Source organism: Propithecus coquereli, unplaced genomic scaffold (genome assembly GCF_000956105.1).
Source record: "Propithecus coquereli isolate 6110/MARCELLA unplaced genomic scaffold, Pcoq_1.0 Scaffold1, whole genome shotgun sequence".
Classification (NCBI taxonomy): domain Eukaryota; kingdom Metazoa; phylum Chordata; class Mammalia; order Primates; family Indriidae; genus Propithecus; species Propithecus coquereli.
Window position 1 is genome coordinate 13,218,774 of NW_012133857.1, and position 26,952 is coordinate 13,245,725.

General features: G+C 56.2%; 1 protein-coding gene across 3 annotated transcripts in view; it reads right to left on the bottom strand.

The window, feature by feature from the left end:
• CACNA2D2 (calcium channel, voltage-dependent, alpha 2/delta subunit 2) overlaps positions 1 to 26,952 on the bottom strand; it is a 137,948-nt gene that overhangs the window by 63,295 nt on the left and 47,701 nt on the right. For all 3 annotated transcript variants that reach the window (XM_012665825.1, XM_012665817.1, XM_012637654.1), the window contains exon 3: positions 6,392 to 6,508. In XM_012665825.1, the coding sequence (XP_012521279.1) occupies positions 6,392 to 6,508 (117 nt within the window). The remainder of the gene's footprint in view (positions 1 to 6,391; positions 6,509 to 26,952) is intronic.

Sequence of the window (26,952 nt, forward strand, 5' to 3'; positions counted from 1 at the left end):
TCTGCATTCAGCCCTATCCTCTGACCTTCAGCCACAGGGAGAATCAGTGGCAGGGTATGTGTGAGGCTGATCCACCAGGCTCTGTGGGCCTCAGGGATGTTGCACCCCACCCCCACTAGACTTTTCCTTTCGCTATCAGACACTGAGGAACGACCACAGCCCTTCCGACGCCTGTTGGGGCCACTGCAACTTGAAGCAGGTCCCAGGAGAGGGGTCTGCTCCACAGGGGCAATCTCAGGGACTAAAGAAGCTCAGCCCCAAATCAACAACCTGACATTTCCTGAGGCCTGATAGGCCCAAGCCAGGCCCTTGTCTCACCACCACTAGCTCAGGCAGGTGGGTGAAGATGAGGGACCCTTTGGCCATGTCCCAGCCATGCCCTACCTGTACCATCTCCCTTCACAGTCCCAAAGAGGCGAGCTCCCAGCCCTGGAGCACAGCCAAAGGCCTTCCAGGGATCGCCAGATTCTTGGTCACCAGATAGGGATGTAGGCAGGAGAGGCCGTCCCCACATTCATGTCTATTGGGAGCAGCATGTCTTTGCCCAGGGCTAAGGCTGATTCATCCTTGGGTGTGCGGAGAGTGGACAGCAGTTTACCTTCCCTTCCACACAATTCAGGGCCCCTCGTCCAAGAAGCCCTCTCTGACCCTCATCCTGAGTGGCCGCTCTCTCCCACTGCATGCTACCTGGTCTCTCCTGAGCGCTCATCGCCACCCAAGTCCCCTTCCTTACTCCTTGCTCGCCAGCTCTCTGGCTGCCTCTCCATGTAGGCAGAGGGCCCCAAGGGCTCCCGCATAATAGGCGCTGGACGGACGGATGCCCATTCGCTAATGCTCCCCCCATCCCTGGGGACCCCCAGCTGGCTCCTCTGGGCGGCACCTTGCCAGGAAGCAGCAACACTGTTTGGGTGAGGGGAGAATAATCAGCTGTAAACGCCGCAATCAGGGAGAAAAGGCTGCTCCAGCGCTTGGCGCCCACGCGTGCGCCTAATTGGCTCCACGTGTCTGCGGCTCCTCTCAAGAGCAGGGAAAGTGGAAGGGTCAAGATCTCTTAATGTTCATAATGGAGGGAGGCAGAAGCCACTGCCAGCCCCACACAAACACCTTTTAATTGCCCAAAGAAGGGTGGGCGGAGGCAACCAACACCACAGGCTCGCCTGCCTGTCTGTCCACCATCTCTGTGCCTCTTAGAATTTCAGTCTGAAGTTAGACCCCGGAGGCTAAGCTCTAGCCAGAGCCCAGAGTCACATCCCTGGTGTCTGTTCTACAGATGTTCAAGGGTTTGTGGAACTTGTGTCCTACTCCAGGCTGGGCCTTGGCAGTAAGTGACACTCATGGCCTGGTCCTCCTGGGCCAAGCTGTTTGTCTAACCCCCATCAACGAATGCACCGTGGGCCCAGCTGAACTGGCCTCCAGCTGCCTCGATGCCAAACTTTCCCTCTAAATCCTCACTGCCTCTTCCAAGCAGCCTTCCTGATTACCCCTTTGGACTGAAGGAATCTTTGTCTTTCTGGAGCTGCCTCATTTTGTCTGCACCTCTCTGAGGTCCCCAATGTCTCCCTGCTTGTGGGAGTTCTATTCACTGAATGGTAACCAGGATCTGTCCCATTGGACCAGTGGTTCTCAACTGGGGCAGCTTTGCCCCCAGGCAGCATTTGGCAATATTGGAAACACTTTTGGTTGTTACAATTGGGAAGAGTGGTGTACTACTGGCATCTAGTGGGTGGAGGGCAAGGGTGCTGCTAAACATCCCACAGTGCACAGAGCAGCCCCCACAACAAAGAATTATCCAGCTCACAATGTCAATGGCGCTCAGGCCGAGAAACCCTGCTTTAGACAAAGCTGTAGAAAGGAAGCAGTGAGTAAGTGGGAGCTAGGTGGAATGTTCTCCCTCCTGACAGAGGGAGTGGTCTGCTGCCCCCGCCCAGCCCCTGGCCCCTGGCTCATACCTCCTGCGCCTCTGAACACCCAGCCTGGAGCACACAGTTCCTGAACAGACCTGGCCACACCACCACCAATGCATCAGTTTAATTGGGTTAAGTGGCCATTAGTGGCAAAAGCAGGGCAGCTGTGCGCAGAAGCGTTTTTAATTTTACTCTTTAATGATGCTTATTCCCCAAAGAGGCCACTGGTGGTGGGAACACTGCCCACTGGAGCCCCCAGAACCAAGGCTAAAGCTGCACCTCCCCCGACCCATCCATCTGAGTCTTATGGGGGTGTGGGAGGGGTGCTCAGTACCTTGTCTTCACTGCGCAAGGAAGAAATGGACTTGCACAAGGTCGCTAGGTCATCCCAGAGCCAGCCCTAGCCAGGGGAGACCAGTGCCCCATCTGCTCTTCCCTCAGCCCAGTCCCCCTGTGGACAGCAAATGCCACTAATGGTAGCACAGAGGAAGGCAGTGTTGGGGGGCAGTCTGTGGCTCTGCCTAGATCCAAAGTCTAATTTTGCTGTGAGACTCGGGGCAAGTGGCTTAACCTCTCTGAGGCTCAGTTTCTTTAAATGTAAAACGGGGACAAGAGAAGTAACCCAGTGACTTGTGGTGAGGATTTGGAGCAATACAGAGTGTTCAGGTTCATCTTAGGTCTGGCACTTGGTGGGCACTCAGAAAGAGGCCAGTGATTGTGGGAAGGAATCATTTCTACCATTTTAGGGGCAAAGTGCTGAGCTCTGAATCTACACAGAATCATCTGGGGGGTACTGAAAAATACTGATGCCCCATCACACCCCTAGAGAATCTGATGTGGGGGCTGGGAATCATGATTTTAAGATTTTTAGAATTGCTCCTTAGGTGATTCCAATGTGCAACCAGAGTTTTAAAATGCTGCATTCAGGCAAAGGTGCGAAGGCTCAACATCTGGAAAGGTCTCAGCCTTGGGACAACGGGAGGGACCTGAGGGGGAGCATGGGGGGCACAGGCATAGTGGGAGGGGCCGAACCTAGGCCCAGGGCTCAGGTCTCCAGGTTCTGGCTCCCAGCCAGGGCTCTCACTGCCTCTGGCTTGAGGTAGGAGGCTAAAGGGCCTCCCTGAGAGCAGGCTTCCAGCCGCCACACTGATGTCCTTCGAGAACCTTCTCTGGCCTGGCTGCCCTAGCCCTGGACTTCCCACCCTCCAGGAGCCAAGCCCACTGAGCCACCTCCTGTGGCCTTGTCCCTGGGAGAAGGCTGGAATTTCTGCCACTGGGGTCACCACCCCTCACCTCATCCAGGGCAGTGCCTCCTCCCATGGCCTCTCCTCCGAGCCACACAGCCCGGGTGCCAGGGATGGTGCTGCCGGTGGCACAACCTTCAAGGACATTGTCCACATTGTGGCCTTTATAAATGATGGCCCCTGGAGTTATAAAACCAGGGGTACCAGGCAGGAGGGGTGCTAATGTCCCTATTTTACAGAGGGAGAAACTAAGGCCTGGGATAGGACTGGAGTGAGAGTTCCGTGAGGGCAGGAGCAGGGCCTGGCACACAGGCCATTGGCAAATGCTGGTGAATAGGCAGGAGGACAAGAGAGTGCAACTGATTTGCATTCAACTCTGCCCTCAGTGTGCTATAAGAACGTAGGCACTTCCCTACCCCTCCTGGGGCTCAAGACCCTAAGAGAGCAGGCCCTGGTTCAGAGGCCCCACCTCCCCGGGTAGTTGAAGTTCCAAGACAGGTTCCCTTCCATGTCTCTGAGGCTGAGGGCCCAGCTTGTTTCCTGGACTTGAGGATGCTGGTTGCCTGTGTTGCAAAGCCCCTGATCTGGCCTGCTGCTGCCTGACTCTTGGCCCCAGAAACCACCATTTGCAGCTTGGAGAAACTCGTTACAAACATCTGATTGTCCCTGATTAGATGAGACAATGAACTTCCGTCCTGTGTTGCTCAGCTCCCTCTTTGCAAGCTCCAAATTAAAATTCCAGACCAGAGCAAGGGATTTAAATTGGATTACTGGATGGGGTCCAGGAAGAGAGGAACAATGGAGTTGGGGGCAGGGGGTCCAGGCCCTCAACACCCCTCCCTCCATATGTGCTCAGGCTACAAAAAGATGTGGAAGAGGAGAAAGGGACCAGAAGTTGATTAAAAACAAATTAAAAACATAATTAAGACCAAACCGCATCTTGAACAACTAGGACCAAGGAGGGGGAAGAGTGGTCCTCCCCCTCCTCTGGGGATATGGCAGGAGCACCTCTCGGCCCGGAGCCAGGGGCTGCTGCAGCACGAGGAGTTCACTGGCCTCGGGAATAATGTGCGAGTCAAGGGGCTGCAGGGTCAGAGAGACTTGGGTTCAAGTCCTGGCTCTGCCTCCCTGGCCTGATGCATGGCACCTCTGAGTCTCAGTGTCTCCCTCTGTGACAGGGGGGTAGCAGGTCCTCCTTCAGGGGGTTGCTGTGAGAGTGACATGTAAGAGACCCAGCACACGGTGTGTGCCTTTTCCCCATCATTCTTCCATTGAAAATAATTTATAGGGAAGGGACTTGGGGAGAGACTCCAGCCCTGTGGTTCCCAAGGGGGCTGGGCCCTGGGCTCCAAGTGTGGAGGGCGGGCCGGTGTCTGTTACTGCCACCACTCAGCACCCGCTGCTGCAGCGGCCAGTGCTGAGGCCTGGGGGAGTAGCAGGCCCAAAGGCCTGAAGGGTGCCCTTTCCCACATTTATCAGACAGTTCCGATACAAGTTCAGGGCTGGGCAGCCCACATTTTGTAAGCTGGGCAGGGGCAGCAAAGCTAAGAAATAGTGTACAAACGAGGGGTCCGGAATGAGGGGGAGGAGCCAAAGAGACCGAGAACTAGAAAAAAGAGGGGTAGGTGTCCAGGACAGGCCCAGATCCTGGAAAGACAGGAAGGTGGGGTGCAATGTGCTGGCTGGGCAGGGCACACGGAACTGGGGCTGCTGTCCCCACTGGAGGCTTGGCTCTGCCTCTTCCCCGTGACGGCTCATTCCCCCAGCCGTCTCCCCACATCTATGACCAGGAGAGCCTGAAGGTCAGGCAAGGCTGAGCTGGGCCCTGTTCTGGGTCCTCTGGGTCCACACTGGGTGGGAGGCCCTCAGAGTCCATCTTCTCTGGGTCCCTAGCCCCAGGATGCAGCCTCCCCCTATTCCATGACCCCAGGTCACACAGGGGCAGGCACGGGAACCTATGGGGGACACCAGGGCCGAGCTCCTGGAGAAGGGGACTCTAGTTCTCTTCTGGGCCCTGGATATGGTGGGGTCTGGGCTGGGATGGCCACCCTGATTTAACTGCCAGGACCCTGGCCTTAGTCTGGGCATAGCTGGTGTGGACTTACTTATTTTTTTAAACTACTTTATTGAGATATAATTCATACACCAGCAAATTCACCCAAATAAAGTATACAATTCAGTCATTTTAAGTATATTCAGAGTTGTATGACCATCACCACAATCTAATTTTAGAATATTTTCATCACCCCAAAAAGAAACCCTGTAGCCATCAGCAGGCCCTCCCTACCCCTTCCCTTCCAGCCACAGGCAACCACTCATCTACTTTCCATTTCTATGGATTGCCTATCTGGACATTTCATAGAAATGGGATCACGCAATATGTGGTCTTTTGAAACTGGCTTCTTCCACTTAGCATAATGCTTTTGGGTTCATCCATGTTGTAGCATGTCTCATGTCTTTGTTCCTTTTCACTGGACTCATCTATGTCTGACACAGGCTGGGGCTGCTGCAGCTGTGCCTCCGATTGTCCGGCAGCTTGGATGCCTCTCACTCATTCACGCACGACCTGCCCGGGGCACTCTGTAGCCCTAGAAGCCCCTCCCCGCCTGCCCTCCCTGAGATAGGCTGAGCACCAAGGGTCTGCCTGCTTTGTCAGGGCAGCTTAGCAGGTCCTGTCACCCCATAGAACCACAGTGCCTTGGAGCTGACAGGCACATCTCTCTGCATATGGGTGGGGAGACTGAGGCCCAGAGGGGAGCAGAGGAACATTCAAAGTCATGGGCAGGGAAGCCTCCAGCCTTCTATGACCATGGTCTTCTCTGAGGGGCTTCCAGGGCCCCTTTACACTACCTCCCTGCCAGAGCCTACAGCCCATCTCGGGGGCAGAGACTCCACCATCGATAGGTCACTATCCTGGCCGGGTGCTTGCTCAGGATACCACCCACAGACAGACCTGGGGACCCATAGGAGTGAGAAGACCTCAGGCCTGCCTGGGTCCCACCCTCAGGCCCATGCAGGGTCCCCAAGACTCCAAGTCATCTGTCATGGATCTGTCATTACCCCAGATAATATACCCTGCCCCTGCCACAGCTGCCCACAGTCTGCGTGGGCACAGCCCTGTGGATGATGACCCAGCTTGAACTCAGGAGGGTCACGTGATGATGAAGGGCTGGGACACAGCCTTTACCATGCAGGACCACTCATTCTGGCCCTTCTTCAATGCTCCCTGCCACGCATGCCTACCTTCAAGGCCTGCACCTTCCTGTCCAGAAGACTCTCGATGTCCCCTGCCACCTTCTCCACCAACTTCTGAGGCTCATTCTCCTGTACCTCAAACAGGTTCCGGTTGTCCTTGTAGATCTGGAAGGAAGCAGAGGCCAGGCGTAAGGCCAGGTAGTCCCACATTCCCATGCCATGGACCCTGCATACCCTCTCTGCACAGCTCACCTCAGCATGGTCCTCACCCCCACCTGACCCTGGCTTTGGCCACAGAGAGAGCATGGAGGCCCAGTGCCCTCATGGACTCAGAGGGGCTCCACAGCTTGCACCTGGGATGAGGGTCCAGTTTGGGCTGGTTGGTGGCTGGTGGTTGTAGTTGGTGTGAAGGGGTTGCCACTGCCTTCTCTGGGCCTCAGGGTCCCCCTTTCAGGGGCCATGAACAGCACCCCCTGACTAGCTCAGAACAGCAATGGGAGGAGGGTGGGCTGGACAGGAGGCAGGAGGCAGGGTGTCAGCAGGGTGTAGTCAGGAGATGGAGCCAATAAGCATACACCATGCACCCACATCCCAACACAAAGATGCTCTCATGCATACACACACACAGCCGTCTCCATGTGGGCTCAGGCACCCATATCCCTTTTTGTGGTGCTGCCCCAGGACATTTGCAGAAACTATAGTGGGAGCTCTGGGTACTCCTAGGGGCTCCTTTGTCATTCAGGGCACAGAATATGGGGAGTGGGGACCAGGGAAAAAGGGGCAGCTAAGGGGAATGAATCTGCCCATCTCTGTGTGTGCGTGCACATGTGACAGCACAGATCTGACAGCATGTGTGTGTCTGTTACGGCTCATCACATCCATCTGTGTGCACGTGCTGGCGTGTCGGGGATGGGGTGGGGTTAGGGCCTCTAGACGCAGCCTGGGCACTCGTATGTGAGTCTTAGGAGCAGATTTCTGCAAGTGCCTTTGTTCATGGCTGGGGTCTTGGTTGTGTGTGTGTGCGCGCGCGCACAAGAATGTATCACACACCCCTGTGTGTGTCTCCAAGCCTGACTGGGTCTGTGTGCCCATTCAGGTGAGCCCAGGAGGTCTGTGCCCCAAGCACAGGCTCCTTTGCCACCAGAGGTCACAGAATAGGCTGCCACGACTGAGCCGTGCCACTGGGCTTAGCAGAAGTGGAAGGATGTGTAGCAACAGAGAGGAGGTGATGAGGGGAGATAAGGAGGTGGGAGAGGCAGCTGATGACAGACAGACAGGCAGGGAGAGATAAGGTCGGTGGAGTGACAGCAAGACAGTGGGGAGATAAGGCCTCTGTCATCTGACAGGGGAAGAGTGGGGGCCGGGTACTGCCAGCACCTGGCAGCCCAAGGGTTAAAGCACCACACAAAGCCGGCTCAGGCAATCTTCTCCTCCTCCTGCCACCCCCCCGTCCCTCCCGGCTTCTCTTTTCTTTTTGTCCTTCTTTTAGAACAAAATAATTTGTGGTGAAGTTCTCCTTCCTGCAGAGCGGTGGCAATTAGGGGGCGAGACTGGAGGCCTGGCCGCATGGTCAGGAAGGATGGTGGCCCCAAATGGGCACCAGGCCAGGCTGTTCCCTGGGCCCCCAGCCCCAGGGGCCCTGCCTCAGGACAGAGGTCCTCAGATGGAAGGCAGTGATGGAAACAGAGGGTGAAGAGGGGTCGGACCCTGGGGGTCACTGGGAAAATGCAGGGAGCCTGGAGCCTGGTGCCTTATTGTTGGGGAAACTGAGGCTCAGAAGCAGGAGAGAACAGGTCATGGCCACATGACTGAGTGGCAAAACCAGGTCCCCCAAAATCTTCACCCATTCTTCCCAGGTTTGAGGACATTAAAAACATACCCTTTCCCAGGCCTTGGCCCACCGTCCCCATGTGCTGTGGCCACAGCCTCAGCCATGCTGGCTGAAACCTCTGCAGAGTGGCACCCGACCCACTTGCACCGGCAGGGGGCGCAGCTGCCTGGCTTCCCCTGGCCAGGGATGAAGTTCCCATACCTCAGACTCTCCTGTCAAGGTCATTCCCAGGTGCTGCCAGAGTCTGGGCTGCCCACAGCCGTGGAGCCTCAGGATCCAAGGCTGGACCACGCGGTTCTCCTGGAGAAGTCCAAGAGTCATTCCACCTTGGGTCCAGGGTGCCCCTTGCAGCCTGGCATGGTGACTGGGCTGGGGCTCAGGGGTGTAGGAATGGGTCTTCAGGTGGCAGGGCCACACCCCAGGGCCCCAAGAGGGGACACGACGGCTTAGAAGCTAGGACTCTGCCAAAAATCACCCATCTCTGAATCTCAGTGTCCCATCTATTAAATGAGAGAACAGCGGTCCCCAGTTCACAGTCTGACCAAGGACAACAAAACTCATGCTCGAGGAGCCTGTACAATTGTTGCTACTGCTATTGTTTAGGATCACAGAATTCTGCAGAAGGAATCATAGTCCCCTCCCTGCTAGATCTGCACAATTCACACACTTCACACTGTCCAAAGCCATCAGGCTCCATTCCTGAGCAGGTAGCCTCTGTCTCCTGGGGTCTGCCCACCTCCAGCTTACCCTCTCCTCCCAGGCCTGCCTGGGAAGTCCCTCCTCTAGCCACCCTGTCCTTGTCTCTGACACCTCAGTCTCAGCCCTGGAGGTGATAACAGGGGAGCCTAGAGACTGGGACAGCACTGATAGGGCACAGCCATGGCCAGCTTCCTTCTATCTCTCCCCAAGCACCATGTGTGTGTGCAGGGGACACTTGGCAAACATGTATGTCCAAGTCCATGTCCAAGAGCAGAGCTCTGGGGCCAGCGGGAACTAGGTCTGATTCCTCCACTTCTACCTGCAGCTGTGTGAGCCCTTGGAGACCGGTAATGCAACTACCAGGCTTTCTTCCACTTCTATCCAAGGACCCACTAGGGCCCCTTCTGCTGGCCCTTAGTGCCAGCATTTGGGGTCTTTCCAGCCCACTGACTGTCAAGTGCTTGCAGACCTCTGGGTCCCCAGCCCACGCTGATTCCCACCGCCATAGCTTGGCTCATGCTATGTTGGTATCCCCTCTGCCTTTCCCTGTCTATCTAAATCCTCTCTAGAGCGAGGGCAGGGAATGGGCTGGAAGGGGTTTCTGGTGAGATGAGGGCAGAATCCCAGAAGTGCAGGGGCTGGTCAAACTGCCAGCCAAGCCTGTTCCCCAATCCCAAATGAGTCCCCAAGGTGCAACAGTCCCTGAACGGCAGGCCCCTGGTGCCTTACCCTCTCCTCTACATTCCCCTGGATTTGCTCCAGTTGCCTGCCTCCTGGGGCAGGCCCTGAGCTGAGGCCTAAAGAGGAGGCCTGAGGCCCAGGGAGATCCAAATAACACAGCCCAGCAGATGGTCCCATCCTGGGAGACAGGTCCTCTCTACATTGATGTGGTCCAGGGAGGTGCTTTCCACTTGCAGGCCACCCAGCCGGGAACCCAGGAGAGCTCAGGGCAACTCCAGAGCACAGAACCTAGCCCTGCCCTTGAGTCCCAACCTCTAGCCCTGGCCCCTGGGGCAAGCTGGGAAGTCACAGAAAGGCCAGGGTGCACCGGGTGCAGGACTTCAACAACCACAGCAGGACACATACCTGCTGGTGTCCTTGGCCCAGAGAGTTAATTGGAAAAAGCCAACGGCTCCCACAGCAGTGCAGCCCGCGCAGCCCCACCTATGCCCAGGCAGTTGGACTAAGGAATGTGACAGGCCCAGCAGGCCCCAGGGTGTTGTAGCTCCACACCAGCCGTGAGGGGAGGGAAAGGCAATGGCTGCAGCCCACAGAGGGGTGCCAGGATGATGGTGGGACAGGGCAGCAGACTGGAGCCAGGTGGGCATGTGCAGGTGCTGTGGCAGAGCAGGGGTGGCTGAGGCTTGGAGGCACAATTCAGGGGGCTATTTGGAGTCCCTCCTTTCCGGGAGTCCCTGGCTCCCCTCACTCTGTACCATGTACCTGTGGCCACTGCTCACCTGGAGTGCCCTCCTCCCTTGCGGGAACTCCCACCCACCCCCCTAGTTATGGCAACCTGTCTGTCCACTCCCCTCCCCCAGGGCTAGCTCCACCCCCAGCCTTCTCTTGCTGTAGCAGCACTTTTGTCAAGGGGCATCCAGCCAGCCTCAGCCTATGTACTCACAGTGCCTGTGGGGGCTGAAGCCTCCTCTGGGGTCCTAAGCCCAGCTCCTGCTTCCCCCAGCAGCACCACACGAATGGGAGGTGTGCCCGGGGGACCCCTGCTGGAATGGCGACCTTGGACAGGAAGCCTGGATGCTGGCAGAAGCGAAGGGAGCCAGCCTTGTCCCACAGCTCCTGACAGTCCTCACTGGGAAAAGGGGTTGATCCACCAGCCCCAATGTGCCTGGAACACAAAGATGGCCACCACAGGAGACTAATGGTCTCAGGACAAGTGACCTGCACAGGCCCCAATGAGAGGGCATTCTGCAAAGTCCCAGAAAGCCAGCAGCAGTAGGACCCAGACCTTTGCCAGCACCCAACCTGCCCAGGGCAAGGGGGAAGGTGGGAGGGCAGAGGAAAGGGGAGGGAGGAAGGAAAAAGAGAGGAGGGAAAATGAGGGAGGAGGGATCAAGGAGGCCACAGGAACAGCCCTTGTGTGCTGTTGAGTGTTGGTTCTGGCCACCTTGGGGCAAGTGCTTTACACATTTGACCTCACAAATCTCCGACGACCCCTGGGGAGGGTCCCTTCTGATCATCTCCATTTGGCTGACAGGACACTGAGGGCCAGAGAGGTTAAGCCATGCAGCAGAACTGGGGCTGTCTGATCCAAAGCCCTTGCTTCAGGTCACAGTCTTTGTGCAGTTCTGTTCCCTGCATTTACTCTTAAATTTGAAGGTGAGGCCTTTGAAAAGGAGACATAAGGGATGAACTGGGGGCTGATAGGCTGAAAGGGGCCTGGGGCGGATGTGGGCTGACGCTGGGTGACTGGGGCCCCTGGACGGCAGGAGGGCCATTCTGGAGGGGAGAAAGGAAGGGCTGGCAGAACCAGCCCGAGTGACTAACCAACCACCCAACCCTGGAGTGAAAACAGGCACACGCAAGGCTCCCTCCTCAGTGAAGGTGAACAGGCCCTAATCTTTGGAAAATTAAATCAGAAAGATGTGATGCAGGCTCGGCCCTGCTGCCGGCTGTCTCCTCAAAGGCCCAGGCTCAGCCTGGGCTCAGCCAGGTGCTCCAGCATCCTGGCCTGCCTGCGGGGGAGCGGGGCAGGGCACAGGCAGGGTAGGGGGAGCCGAGCCCCAAGATATGACCCCTGGGTGATTGGCTGCCCTCCGTACTCGCTCTTGCCGCATCTCCTGGTGTCTGCTCCTTGGTCTCACAAGGAGCAGCCAGGTGGGGTCTTAACTGCACAGTCCCTCATGCCACCAGGCCCCTAGAGGGGAGGGCAGCAAGTGAGCTAGAGATGGTGGACTAGGCCTCCCCAGGCCTGGCCCACATGAGCACATACTGGGGAGGGAACAACCTGGAGAGGCCACAACGTCTGTGGTTGGAGGTGGGGAGCAGCTGCAGGTTGGGCTACACTCACATCAGGGATCTGCCAGGCATCCTCGGGCGGTGGCTGGGGGCTCATGCTGGCTCAGGGAGCCTGAGCTGGGCCAGCAAGGAAGCAGGGGAGTGCAGGACTGACAGTGACCAGTTCAAGGACCCTAGATAGTCAGGACAGAGCCAAGTCTGGGCCCCATCTCACCCTCTGACTCCTAGGCTGCTTACCCTGCCTCCTGCCTTTCTGAGGAAAGTAGAGGGTACTGACATACCCTCTGCTAATCCCCTTGAGGGCCGGAGGACTGATCGGGTAGCCAGGCACCTGGACACCTCCCACCGAGAGCACCTAGCCCAGATCCAGGACAGGCTGCACCCCCTAGGGCTCTCCCCTTCTCCAACCAGCCTTGAGCCCTGCATTCCAGTTCCTGATGGGACTGAGGGGCTGCCCCATAGTGGGGGCACAAAAACCCCAACCTGGCTGCTCTGGGGACACAGCAGGCACTGGACTGGGTATGTGGCTGAGAGCTCCTCAGGCAGGGCTGGGGCTACTTCCTCAACTTCCTGCTACAGGACTTACAGTAAGGAAGGGCAAGGGGCCCCTGGAGCCCTTAAAGCACACTATCGGGGCATAGGCGGGGGTGCTATGTGCCACTCAGTCACATGCTTCATCAGCTGCTGACATTTGCCAGCTGCCATGTTAGGTTCCCACGTGGCTGTGCCATGCTGCCACCATCCTAGGGTGGGGTGGTCTCATGGTTAGTGAGCTATATATGCTATCCTGTCACCATCAGGGTTTGTACATCGTGACATTGGTTATCCCACTGTTAATAATTTCCCATCGTATCAGGTAGGGCTTGCCTGGGATGAACACTCTGTCTAGAGAGGATCACAGACAAGTAATCAGGTCATTACAAGCCACCCCTGCATGGGCTATGACAGAGGACACACAGCAGTGTGGGGGCAGGGAGGAGGGCTCCTGGCCTGGCCTCCTGGAGCAGGTCGAGGATGTGGCCCTCCTGGGTTGGTAGTCCATTAATAGCACTATCTTCCCCCGACCCTCACTTCCGACAGTCCCACTGGGGCACTTCACATTCAGGCAACAGGCTCCCACTGGGGCCTTCTTGAGTCTGGGGCAGCAGAGATGGGTCAGTCCTCATTCCTGCCCTCCTGGGACAGATGCCCCCTCAGACTGCTAATGGTAGACAGGTGGCAGCAGAGAGAGACGTGCAGGAGACACCTGGGAGTGGGGCTGGCCTGCTTGGGGGGAGACGGCTTCACAGGAGAGAGGACATGTGAGCAGGGTCTGACAGGTTGGGCAGGAGTCTGCCAGACGTGGGTGGACAGGGGATAAGGGACTCTAGGCTGGAGTAATGCCAGGTGCAAAGGCTGGGAAGAGGGAACGTTAATGGACTGATCAGTGGCAAGAGCAGAGGGGCTTGTGGTGGGCAGAGGCGAAGGGAGGTAGACACTCAAGTGGCAGAGGAGGGGTCCTCTGGGGAGGAGAGCTATGTGCCTGACCACGAGGTGAGAGGCCGGGTGGCTCCATGGTCCCTTGGCCCCACGAGGCAGCTCCTGGGAGCTTTGCCAGCAAGATTCCCTTCACAAAACTCACAGGGACATGAAGCCCCCACCACCACCCCCAGCAACGCCTCCCTGTTTTTAAAGTTAAAGTTTAGTTGACTGTCATCCATTACCGCAATTAGTACATTATGTCTAATTATGCAATTAGTGTAAAAAGTGCACTTGCCGCTGAGAATGGGAAATTACGCTGCCTCGTTACGCTGTAAAATCCATGTCATAAAAAGGCTCAATCTCTTGTTTTTCAAAAGACACAAAACCCAACACAAAACAATAAACCAAATCCTCCCAGCCGAGCTGGGCCAGCCTGTGCCAGCCTCCCTGCACATACCCCTGTGCAGATCCTACCTCTGTGAGGCCTGCCCCCACCCACCACAGAGGGGTGCTGAGCTCGGTCTGTTCTGTTCCTGGGTGTCGCCTTTTGCTTTTCTGAAACAAATATGCATTTCCAAACTGACTTTAAAACTGTGGCAATCCTGACTATTCCACCTACTGCAGGCCTGCCTTGGAATGAGGCCACCAGTGTGAAGGCCTGTATCTCAGGGAACAGTCCTAAAGGGATATGATGTCCACCCAGCTCCAAAAGTGAGAGGTCTTTTCTCCAAGGTTCCTGATGGCTCCCGTGAACAGAGGGGAATATTCCAGCTCAGGGAAACAGGAGGAACTTTCTTACACTCAGAGATCCCAAACCCTGGAAGCAACGACTAGATAAGTAGTGAGCTCCCTGTCACAGGGAGTATACAAGCTCAGCTGTCAGAAATTCTGAGAAGGGATTCACCTATTGTCAGCCAGCACAGTGGCTGGACTCCAGGCTGCCATCATTAGACCATAGCACTCCCATGGCTATATGCCTATGTGAAATCCATGGTCTGTGATTTTATCTTCCCGAAGTTCTGGTTCCCTTCATGGTCAAGGGGATGCTTTGGGGACAGGGAGGGGATGAGAAAGAAATCTGATTTGGGGGCGGGTCTCCCTACTACAGAGATGACAATCCCAAACGGCCCAGCCCATGGAGGCTAGGAAGGGGTACACTGCAGTGTCCCTGTCTGCCTATGTCAGCATGGGGCACACTCTGGTGTACCTCAAAGGCAAATGCTACAGGGCCAAAGCCACCCATGATACGTCTCCAACGTCACAAGTTAAAGCTCCAGCATAGGATGCTTAGTGCCTGACTAGGAAGCCCTCTCCCTGAACAGCGTCCCTGAGCCCCTGATGCCAAGCTCCCACCACTCTTTGATCCAAGACACTCAGGCCAGGTGTGGGGTGGATGGTACAAAACCATGGAGACGTCTTCACAGACCAGAATCTGCCCTGACCTCATGGGGATGATGCATGACCTCCTGCAGGTGCCACTGCCAAGCAGTGCTCAGACAAGGTGATCACAGACCAGAGAACCTGAGGCAAAGAGCCCCACGCATCCCAGGGCCCGTGGGGTGCCAGGCCCATGTAACTGTATCCGCCTGCAATGTACACCTATCGGTTCTGGTGTGCTGAGATACCTGGGTGCTGACCACGCCCCAAAGGGAAGCACTTACTGAGAAGGCAGCTGGGGTATAGAGGAAGGGCAGCATGGACCCCACTGGAGGGACACGTGTTGCCTAAACTCAAGACAAGGGTTCCTGGACAGTTCCAGCTTCCAGGTGGCCTTGGAAAGCAGGGGAGACAACTCTGGAACAGCACAGCCACGTGGACACCAGCCATGGAGACTCTCAGGGGCCCATGTCCTCTCGATTTGTCCTGGGAGAGAATCAGGGTCGGGGATTTGAGCCTGGGGTGAACCAAACTGCAGGCAGGATCCAGGGGCCCCTGCTTACTCCCCCTCCCTGAGCTGGGAGCTGCCGGCTGTGGAGGCAGCTGGGAGGGAAGCTGTGCCCAGCATACCAGCTGGCACGGGGGAGTGCGAGTAAACATACCCGCACTTTCCCAACTCGCAGAAGTCTCCGGGTGGCGGCCGGCTGGTGTGGGCGCCCATGTTTATGGGAAGCAGATTGTTTGTGTCGGCGTCTGGGCCCCCTTGCCACCCACTCTGGCTCTGCTCTCTCCCGCTGCCTCCCCACCCAGGCGGTCCCGCCTTTCTTCCTTCAGGACTCCTCAGCCTCTCAATCACAGGATGATAGTGATGACAGGGCCCTCCGTGTGGCCAGACAGGGCTCAGCACGTGACCCACTGAGTTGTCATAACAATCCTATGGGGCAGGTACGGTTATTATCCGCACTCTGCAGCTGAAGCGACAAGGCTCTGGGAAGTCGAGCACCTGGCTGCAGACCGTGAGGCAGTGAGTGGAGGTGCCTGTGGCCCTGGGCATCTCAGACCCCAGCACTCGGTTCCAGTTCCCAGGTGCCCCCCAGCTCTCCTGTGCCCCGGACAAGTCTGGTCTGCCCTTTACCCCAGTTCACTGCCTCAAGCAGCCCTGGCCCAGCTTGACCTATCAGTTCAAGCTGGATGAGACCCTGCCCTCAGAGAGGGAAAATGGTCCCCTCCCTGCCACGACAGCTCGAGTAGACAGACCAGGTCTGGTCACTGCCTTGCCGTCTGGCCTCTTCAACCTCTCTACCCTCTCCGCCTCTATCTTCTGATCTGTAAAACAGGCCCTCCCTACCTGCCTCTCAGGACTCATGAGCGAAGGACTCTGGGAGCCAGGGTGGGCAGGGCTCCCATGGACCCTCAGTGGGCCAGGGAGGACTCCTAATCACATCACAGCTCCAATTAGTTATGGAGTTCTCGTCTAATTCTTGTAGCCCAGAGCTGGCAGAAATTCAGCCCCAGAAGATACTCAGATGAGATGGAACCGAGGCAGGGAACAAAGGACAAAATTTGCTTCTTGTCTGCATCACCTCACCCGGTCCTTTCATCACTGATAGGCCAGGTGGGAAACCCTCTTCAGGGGCTGGAGCAGGTCCCCTAGGGATTCTAGAGTGGCCAGAAATGGAACCTTGTCCCAAAGTCCCCAGTCAGACTTCCTGGGCAGGGAGGGCTGATTTTTCTTTATCTACCCCCATCCACGACCTGTGACAAGGGCACTTGGGAGGTGCTGAGCAACTCTCAGTCTGTACACCCCTGAGTTACCCCAATGAGGTTGTCCTGGCATTCCTCAAAGATGGAAGGTCAAATGTGGGGTGCTGGTGGCTTCTCATGGGGCCCTGAGCATCTTCCCTGCCCCATCCTGTCCTGCAGGGACCAACTTTCCTGGCCTCATAGACTGGAAGTCTGCACTTTGCTGCTGAAGATGTCACCAAATAATGACAGCACCAATGACAGTCCTGATCATAATGAAAGGTGCTGCTGAGGTCCTTGGGCTGGCTGCTCTTGTGAAAACATGAGATCTTGGCATGGCAGATATGGGGGATAAAGGTAGAGACAGCAGTAAGCCCAGAAGGTGGCTGTGGCCTCCCATGGTATCAAGGGCCCCTTTTGTCACAAGGTCATCTCAGGGACCTGCCCTATACTAGTGCACAGATGCAGTTCAGGTGGATGAACTTGACCTTGCATACAAGGTCACATATAGCGACTTCATTGCATTCATATTCAGCACCCAGGAAGCCACTTGCAAATCCTGCTCATGACTCACAATTAGGCTCACAGAAAAAGCACCATAGACCGGATGGGCCTGTCCACTGTCAGTGGATGCCTGGCAGCCGCAAGCCTGGGTGAGACTCTGTGTGTCTCTGTCCACACTTCAAAAGGCGGTCTATGACCATCCAAAATGTTTTCAACAGTGGAACTTTGCTGGCTCTAGAGCACTGGGGCTATCTTAAGGTCATGGCCCTAAATCCCCTGCTGGACACACCACTGGAGAGGATCCTAACAGCATGGGTGCTGGCCTGGTGGAGGGAAGGGCATGGCCTGGCCAATAGCGGCCTCTGAACCAGGGTCCCAGGAGAGCCTGGCTAGGCTCCGCCTCCTGCAGTCCTTGATGCAGGCTGATCACAAGGCCCGGGTGTCAGGCACTGATAAGGTGGTGGGCACTAGAGCCAGGCTGGAGCTGTCCACGGTGCATGTGCAAGCAAGCCTACGAGAGAGCACACCCCCGCCCGGGCCATCTTATTCACCTCTGTCAGCACCTCCTGATGCCTTCTTACTGTCTCCCCTAGTTTTTCTTTTTTCTTTTTCTCCTACTTCCAATTTATAGGCTCATCTTGAATTTTATGTATCCTTGTAAGTGCCCTTAAATCTTCCGTAGAATAAATCATAAGCATAAATAAATAAACAAGCAGGACCAAGACTTCAGGGCTTTGTACACGCCAAAGATATGATGAAGTCAGGTACACATTAGGGACATGCATGCACTGAGGACACATGCACACTGGGGACATACTCCTAAGGAGACCCGGGCTTTCCCAGAGCTGGGGGGCGGTGATCTCTGGACCTAGTCCAGATGAGTGCTCCTGAGCAGACACTGGCCCCTCTCTGCACCTCAGTTTCCCCTTATTTCACTGTGGAGGGAGAGGGATAATCGCTGGCATGCCAAGCTCAGGGTTCTCTCCATGAATGCAAAACCCTAGTGGCAACAGAGGCCAGCGTTTACCTTCCCTGCGTCTGTGCGCAGTGTTTGCCATGCAAACGAACTGTGCAAACAGGACTGACGGCCCGGCCACACTGGCAAACACTGCAAGGGCCCTTAGCCTGAACAGCCATGAACTTCTAAGTTAAATGTGCTGTGCTCAGGGGAGGCAGACACTGCACCTGGGCCCCCACTCCAGATGGGTCACCTCCTTGCTACCCAGCATTGGATGAGGTGATGATTACTACAGGAATAGTGGTTGATACCAGTGGGGTTGAAGCAAGCCTCCACACTGACAGTCCATTGCATCAAATCCTCACAAGTCCCAGCTGTCCCCATTTCACAGATGAGGCAACTGAGGCACAGAGAATAATTGGCAGAGCTGGGGTTCAGTGACGGCATGGGGGACTAACCATGTAATGAACATAGACCCTATTCCAGACCCCACCTCCATCTCCCCAGCAACTGGTCTGCAGCCTGTGGGATCCTGTGACCCTTCTCAGGCCTGACCCTGCCCCTGACCCCCTATTTTGGGAAGCCCCTCCAACTGCCCCCCTAGCCACGTCCACTGGGCCACTTGTACTGGGACTATGAAAGTTGGAGGGGGTCAGCTGAGTTCTGTGTTCACAAACCCCATCCTGTTCTGAATGTCCATGGAGAGCTGTTTCTCAAAGAGGATTGGGCAAACCTTCCTAGGAGACCAGCCCCCTTAGGATAACAGGCCCCCTAATTCACTTGCCTGGGGCTGTCCACTAGACCCTGAGGGTGGATTTACCCAACGTGCTTGCCCAGAGTGATTGTGCGGGGAGAGAGAGACAAGGACAGTTCTGAGCTGGACCCAGAGGGTAGGCATACCTCAAAGGGGTGCGTCTATCTGCAGAAAACCATCCTGGTCTTGCAAGGCTGGTAGTCCAGGATCTTATGCTACAGATGGGTAAACTGAGGCCCAAGTAGGCTGAGCAGCAGAGCAGGTTGAGGAAGACCCCAGCTCCAGCACTTGGTACCCCCTTCTGTGCTAGGAAGGTCAGGGAAGACGGTCCAGAGGAGGGTGTGAGTGGATGGGCCATAAGAGAGTGCCCCTGGCAGGGGAACGGCGAGCAAAGGTGGAGGTGAAGGCAGGCCTGTGAGGAGCTGCTGGGGAGGGCGTCCAGCAGGAGGGCAGGGGCAGCTTTGTCCCCACCCCCCACTGGGGCCTCAGAGATGGTCTGCCTATGTGAACTCTCTAGAACCTGTAAGGTCATCTGGCAGGCTGGAGGCTGCAGCCTGAGTCCCCCCACCCCACTTTCCTGTGGCCTAGGTGCCCATCAGGTCTTAGTGGCAATGGTGTCCTGGACTCCCGCATCCTCTGCTCAGCAACCTCCAGCAGAAGGGAGGGAGGCCTGAGCTTCTAGCTCTGTCAAGGGCTCCCTGAGCAAGGAGGCAGTGAGGGCAATGACACCAGGAGGACAAGAGTGGAACGAATTGCCCTGATTATGTAAGGTGGCCCTACTTCTTCCTTAGCAAAGAGAGGAGAACTGGGAAGCTATGTTCCTCCATACCTGACCCTCACCTATGCCACTGGGCCTCCGAGTAGGCCCTTCAAAGAGGCTTACTCAGCAGTGACCTCAAGCAGGGTCTGTGGGCCCAGGTCATTCAAGGGTGCTGGGGAAGATTCTTGGGGATGGAACCCAGTTGGCCACTCTCCTGGGGCCTGCAGGGCCTGACTGGGGCAAGAGGCCTGGGTGGGTCCTGCTCAGTCATCACTCCTTGACCAGCCCCTCTGGTTTTCCTGCCTGTACTCTGGGCTGGGCAGCCTCCCTGCCCGCTTGCCCAGAACCCCATGCCCCAGGCCTCTCCCCTGCACCAGCCACTGTGGAGCCTGGGGAACTCTGAGCTCCTTTAGAATCCACCTGAGGACCCTGCCATGCCACACCTGCCCTGGAACATGGCTCAGGTCTGCTCTTCTCAGTGTCCCATAGGGGTTCGAGCAGGAGGCCCCTCTTTCAGGCCCCACAACCAGGCTAAGAACCAGACTAGCTACATCCTCACAAAGAATCTGGACTGCCTTGTCCCCTACATGTACACAGCCTGCCTCTCCCAGGGCCTAGATCCCTCTGAGTTGCTGTCACCTTCCCCTATCCTAGGGCCCCTGGGGAGTGCTGGAGATGCCACAGGCTGAGGCCTCAAGATGGTGACCATGAGGCCCCTCCCTGGTACAAGGTAGGCAGTCCCTGCATAGGCCCCTCTGCCAGTTAGGCCTGGATATACTCTGTCCTGCAGGGCTATCCTGCAAGGCAGGCTGGGAAACCCACTCCTACACGGCATCATGCTTTGTGGAGCCAATCAACAAACACCGAAGCTCTGCCCATCAGGCTCTTGGAGTTTATGGTGCTGGCAGGTATAGGGTTGCTGAACTGCAAATTTATGTCCTGCCATAAATCCAGATGATGTAGGAGCCAGCGTGTGCCTAATGTGTCTGTACATGTACGTAGGAAAGCATGCACATGTGGTGCATGGCAGCGTGTGTGTACACAAATGTTTAGCGGCATGCGTATGGGAAGGATAATGGTATCCCCACGGGCAATGCATGCCCAGGCAGATGTCCCAGTGTGTGTCCCTGGGTATTCATGTATCCCACTGCATGTGTGTCCAGGTACATATGTATCCTGGTGTATATATGTCCAGGTTTACAGTCCATGTGGGGGGAAGTCTTGCAATGAACAAGGTCGGTTGCATCCTTTCCTGAGTGCAGCCCAAGTCCCTTGTGTCCTTCTGCTCAAGTATAGCACACAGCAGGTCTCAGGGAACATCTATGTGCATGTGCATAGGCCCAGGGTACCCACAAGCAGACCCGGTCCCCTGCCCTTCTGTCCACCATCTCAGAGGGACTAGAGCTCAGCACTGGTCACACATCCAGACCCAGGCCAGCCACTGACCCCACAGATTATAAGAACTCCCCATTGATGAAGCCAGGCTGCAAAAGAGAGAGCCCAAGGGCACAAAATCCCTCCTGTGTGTGGGGCAGAGTGACAACAGAGCTGTCAGACAAGGCAATCCCTCCTGTCCACCCCCACCTTGCAGACAGGAAGATCTAGAAACATCACAAAACAACTGATCTCCCTGCTGATGGTGGGTGAGAAAAAATTATCTTTCTCTGAACACTAACAATAAAGCCCAGTTTCCTAAAAGGGCCCTTCTTAGCCCATGGCTTAGAAAGGCTCCATCACTTAATTCCAAAGGTAGATTTGCTGAAGCCAAGAGAGTGATAAATCCTCCTTGGTTGCCTCACTGAGGCGCTCAGCCTCAGGGCAAGATGATGCCTGCACCCCTAACCCTGATCCAAGCCTGGCCCTTGGACCACACAGTGAGCCCACATGATGCTATGTGAGGCAGGCAGGAAGAGGGAAGCGGGCAAGAGGAATCGTAAGCACCTAGGAATTGGGTCCATATGCTGCTCCTGCCCAGCTAATGGGCTGACAAATTAGCAGGTCTCCCCTCGAAGAGGTGATGAATGAGCAGTTGCCCAGGAGAGCTGGGGGATGGGCCCCCTCCCCACAGTACTCCATAGGCTCAGCCCTGCCTCCACCTCTATGGGGTGCCCAGCTCTGCCTGAGCTTCCCCGGGGGTGGGAGCTGGGGTTATGGGCAAGGAGGGCACAAAACGGCAGACCTGGCCTCAGAGGACATCCAAAAACAAGCCCAGCCAGGAAAGCCCAACTCCCCCAGGCTGCTCTCCTGCAGCCTGAAGACACCGTTAGGGAGGGGGTTAAAGCAGGCCCTACACAGGCTCCTCTTTCAGAACATCTCCACTGCACACAAAATGGCCTCAGACAAGAGCCTGGGCCCTGAGGACTGGCCACCACCCTCCCACAGGAGACACAGGGGCATCTGGCCTAGACCCCAGTGACTGACTGGGATGGGGAGGAACTGAGGCTGGGTCTTGGGGCACCACCCAAGGGGTGGAGTTGCTTCTCCCACACAGCGACAGGGCTGTGGCCTCCCAAGCTCACAGGGCTGTGGAGAGACCTGTAGGTGGGGGTGAGGCCCCACGTGGGAGGGGTCCAGGGAGCCTGACTTATGGCAAACAGTAGCCTCCGGAGTTAGTGAGTCCCTGGCACAGAAGGTGATCAAGCAGAAGGTGACCCCCAGGTTTCAGCCAGTCCGCTCTGGTGGGAAGTTGGACCAATGGTCATTTCTGGCCTAAGAGCCCAATATCCTTGATCTGCCCCCCCCCAATCATTATATAGTTCACCTCTTCCATGCAGTGAGGACATCTAAACTGGGGCAGAATTTACACATTCTTTTGACAGAAGATGGGCCAGTCTCCCTTTGAGGCTGTCTGGCTGGGCAGGCAGCCCCGGTCCCAGGTCCTCTGTGGGCTCCCCCCACAAACAGCCTGAGCCCTGCCTGCACACCGCCCCCGCCCGCCCGTGTAAACAGAACCCGCCCGCTCTCTCCCAGGGGCTGCTAATTCCTCGCCAGAACTGCTCGGACGTGAAATTGGAGTGAGACAATGTGTGTTTAAGGAAATGAATCTCGAATCTTAAGAGGCTCAGGGAGCCTGCCCTGCACCCCGATGACCCCACTCTCGCCCACCCAGAGCCAGGAAAGGAGCACTTGGCATCACGGGAGAGAAAGGCAGAGGTGACATTCAGTGCTAAATTAGCAGCCGCCGCAGCCAAATATTGTACTTGCCTCCATTCTTCTTTTATTTTTCTAAAGAAAAGGCTTTTACGAAGTGAAAGAGGCTGTTGGAACACTGAGGCTGATGATCGTTTTTAAAAGGTGTGCCTGCCATCGCTGCCTGCGTCAGAGCCTTCCCTTCCCCTCAGCGTGCCTTCTCCTCCCTGCCACAGCCACACCCACGAGGCACTGGCTGACGCTCCCACCCACCACACCAGCCACGCAGGCTGACATCATGGGTGTTCTCGGCTAACGTGACCCAGGGTCTCCTACTCTGTGCCAGTCCTGGACGTGCGACCTGCCTCTGAGCCATCTCCCTGCCTGCATGGGGCCCTTAGAAATGAGGAGTCATTTGTGCTGTGTCCAGAACCACCCTTCCCACAGAGGCTCAGCAAAAGTGACCAGCCCATGGCCTCTACAAGGACTCCCCGTCCACCCTCCGATGACCCCCAGGCCCCCTGCCATGGACAACCACCCTGTGCTTGCTCCTATCATCACTTTTATCCCCCCACCAGGGCCTATTTCCCACCCCCAGCCCCGGGACTGCCTCATGGCCCCCTACTCTTTGGTCACTTTGTTAAACAAACACCACTAGCTGTCCTGGAACCCAATCCCCCAAACCTAGTCTGCCTCCCTCTGCCACTAACTAATTAGCTCACTGAGCAGGTTGAGCAGACAGCTTCTGCTTGCCCCTTCATAGGAAACACTGTTTTCATCCCTGACCCACCACCAAGCTCTTGGACAACTTTGATGGGGTTTTATCAGCAGAACAGACTTAGCCCATGTCTCCCACTTCCTCAGACCTGGGCTGCCTTGTGGGAGCCTGCTCGGAGGCCCCCCAGCTCCTACCTGGATGATGACTGGAACCTAGCCCTGCCCCACACCATGCCTCGGTGCCACCCTCAGATGCCACCCCTAACAATCCCGAGAGTGGGGGCTTGGCAATGCCCCATCTTTCAGGTGGGACGCTGGGCTCAGAAAGCTCCTGTAACTCATCCAAGGTCGCAGCACTGGTGAGAGGCACAACCAGAGCCTGGATCTGAGCTGTGTGGCACCACAAAGTGGATGCTGTGGTGCATCACCCAGACTCCCCCTTTAGAACGAGGCTCTCATTATCCCAGCTGCCAAGAGTGTTGCCTGCTGACTGCTCTCATCTGAGTCCCTCCCCAGGCTATGCCCTGAGCAGCAGGGTGCTGCCACGCTGTACTGTGGTTGCCACATAGGTGGGGTGGGGGAGTACAAAGGCCTGGTCCCCTGGCCTCAACTGGGGACAACTCCAGGGCTCTCTATGGAATTGGCTCAGGCTTCTGATGCAACTGCATCACAGCCAAACCTCTCCTGCTGCCCAGTCCTGCTTCCTTCACCCGTCACAGGTGTGGTCCCCGAGAGTACTCCCCAATAAATGCCTGCATATAACCTCTATCTCAGAGTCTGACTCCAGGGAACGGAACCTACCACAGCTGGTACTGGAAATAGTCCCAGAAAGCCGACCCTAAAGTAAGCGTTGTGCTGGCAGTGAGGACCTCACGTGGAGGTGGGTGGACTGCTAACAATCCTGGCATGTAATGGGTGCAACCGATCAAACGCTACCCGTTGTGAACCAGGATGGGATACCTGCGAATGGGGACAATATTTCAGGTGTCTGAGAGGTACAGAGAAGTGTAATTGTAAGGACTATGGAATAGGATGGCTGCTGCTGGGGGCTAGCAATGCTTTAGAGAAAGACAATGAAAGACTGAGTAGATTAATCACAAATTTAAGGTGAAATGTGAAAGTCAGAAGCCCCCTTGGCGGGATATAAAAGGATTCTCACCTCCTGCAGCCAGAGGCAGAAAGGCTGAGGATCAGACGCAGGACTTAATCAGACTCGAAGATCCTGAGGGGTTATAGTCTCAATTCCAGCAGGCCGGTCACACCAAGGCCAGGCCGGGATCCTGACTGGGAAGGAGTGGGGCCCTGAGTGGTGGGATGGGGACATCTGGGTCATCGCACTCAAGAACCTTGATACAGCAGACTCCCCTAACTCTGAGCCTACAGAAGTGGCCTTTCATCCCTGTTAAAAGCTAGGACTTCCTCTTTACTTGAAGATGGTGCAGAGGCCTCCTGTATGCAAATCTTGAAGCGTCAGAGTATATTTCTCAGGAGTCTGACCTATGATAGATGGCTCAGTTCCCTCGTGGGGTCCAAAAGAGTCCATGCATCAGTCTCACATCACTGAGACCCCAACACCAGCTTCTCCCTCTCCTCCCCACTACATGCCAGACTTGTTCCCAGCTTTTGTCCATGCTTCACCTCTGGCCCCCGCTTCCTCTAGGGAGCCCTCCCAAAACTCCCTGGTGAGCTCATCTGTCCCACCTCCCAAGTCCTCGCAGCCTCTCCATCTGCAACACACACACACCAGTCTCCAGCATACCGCCTGCTTTGGTCCCGGAGCATCCAAACATCCTCTGAACAGGACAGAGCCTTGTTAGACTGCCCAGGCCCCATCTGCCCCCACCGGTGCCAAACCCTGGGCCAGCCTATAGAGGCTCAAGAAAACCCTGCTCCTGGGGCTGCCCTTCACACCCCCAGTCCCTGCATTCAGGCCCCACCCTCTTCAAAGAGGTCAGATTATTAGAACCTTGCATGCGTGAAGAAACCAAAACTCCAGTGCTGCATGGCTTGAGGAAGCCAGCGCCAAGGTCCCAGAGCTGGGAAGGGGCTGATCAGGATTCGAAGCTAGTCTGTCTCAATCCCCACGACTTCTATAACTCCCGGCAGGGCACAAGAGGGGCAGGTGACAGGCTCTGGCAGCTTGGAGGAGAGAGCTCACCTTGGGTTGGAGAGATGGAAATGGACTCCATGGAGGAAGTCTTGGGGGTTCAGACAGGTAGATGTTCAAGGAAAGGTGCTGAAGGGAGAGGGAACAGTGAGGGCAAAGGCTGGGAGGCAGACCTAATGGGGGAGTGAGGAACCCTGGTTTGGGGGGATAGAGAAGGGAGGTGTGATCTGTGTGAAGGTCATTGGTGGACACGAACCAGGCTCAGGTCCTGCATCTGTTTCGCCCTGCCCCCATCTCGCTGAGCCCCATCTCCCCCCCAGGTTCCGGTGCCTGCTCTGAATGGCCAATGAGGCCATCTGATTGGCTCATCAAGGGCAAATAATAGCTTTTGCTGAATTCAGCTGCAGCCAATCAGAGGCAATCAAGCACACAAGAGGCCTGATGGGCCACACGGGCGCACCCACAGGCACCAGAGCTGGCCCCTCAGCCAGGCTCCAGAAGCCTCCCTGCCTCCCTCCCTCCCTCTGTGTCTGAGCACTGGGGTGGGGTTTGGGGAACCGAGTCCAGGAGTCCTCATGAAAAGAAGGGGAAGGGACCCACCTGGACTCTGCAGCATTTACTTGGCACCTGTTGTATACCCAGAGCACTGGAGAAGCTGTGTATTGCTGGGGGAGACTCGCGCAGAGGACACATGTACCCTCCCTGGCCCAGCATGTGTTCTTGCAGGGCAGGCCCACTCACAGGCCCTGGGAGGGGTCTCCAGAACAGCCTTCCGGCATTTGTCCCTCAGCCACCACCCCCACCCCGCCACTTGCCCTCCAGCATCTCTGTGCCGAGTCCTTGCCTCTTCCCCGAGGAGAGTGGAGCCTCCAATCAGGCCCTGGGAAAGCAATTTTTCAATCTCCAACTGCAAACACTAATACCGCTGAAGCTAATTTTACAGATTTCCACTTCGAGGCCTTGCCTTTGTCCCAGAATCCCTCAGCCTGGGAGATTAGCAGTTTAGAGACTGGAAAAAATAAGGTATTTTAAAATTCAGCATAAAACTCCCTCTTAGACTCAGTGAGCTAAAAAAAAAAAAAATTTTTTTTTTTTGATTGGAAAAGAGCCTGTTAGTGAGGGAGGAGCCAGGTCCACTCCCTGCTCCACTGGGTGGCTGGAGGAAGGGTGCTGCCAGGCCCCTGGACTAGCTCAGCCTATGGAGGGCAGAGAAGGGAAAGGGGAAGGTCCCTGTCCTGCGTGCTGGGAACCCCACCTGCAGTACGGTAGGCCCTCTGTTTGAGGCTCTGGATGTGTGTCCCGGTTGGAGCCACACAGCATTTCTTGGTTTCCAACCTCAAAAGTCTTCCCAGTTGTAGAGAAAGGCTTTGGCCCTGGGGATAGAACAAGCCACAGGTCTGTTGCCCACTTTGTCAAAGAGGCTGATTCCATGCCAAGGCAGACCCTCGCTGGGCCTTGGTTTCCCTATCAAACCAAATGTCCAAAGTTCCTGGTCACATGCCCACCTGTCACACATGCAACCCAGCACTGCACACCCACTGCACACACACACCCCAAGCCACAAGTACTCAGACCCTTGCCCACATGGACAAG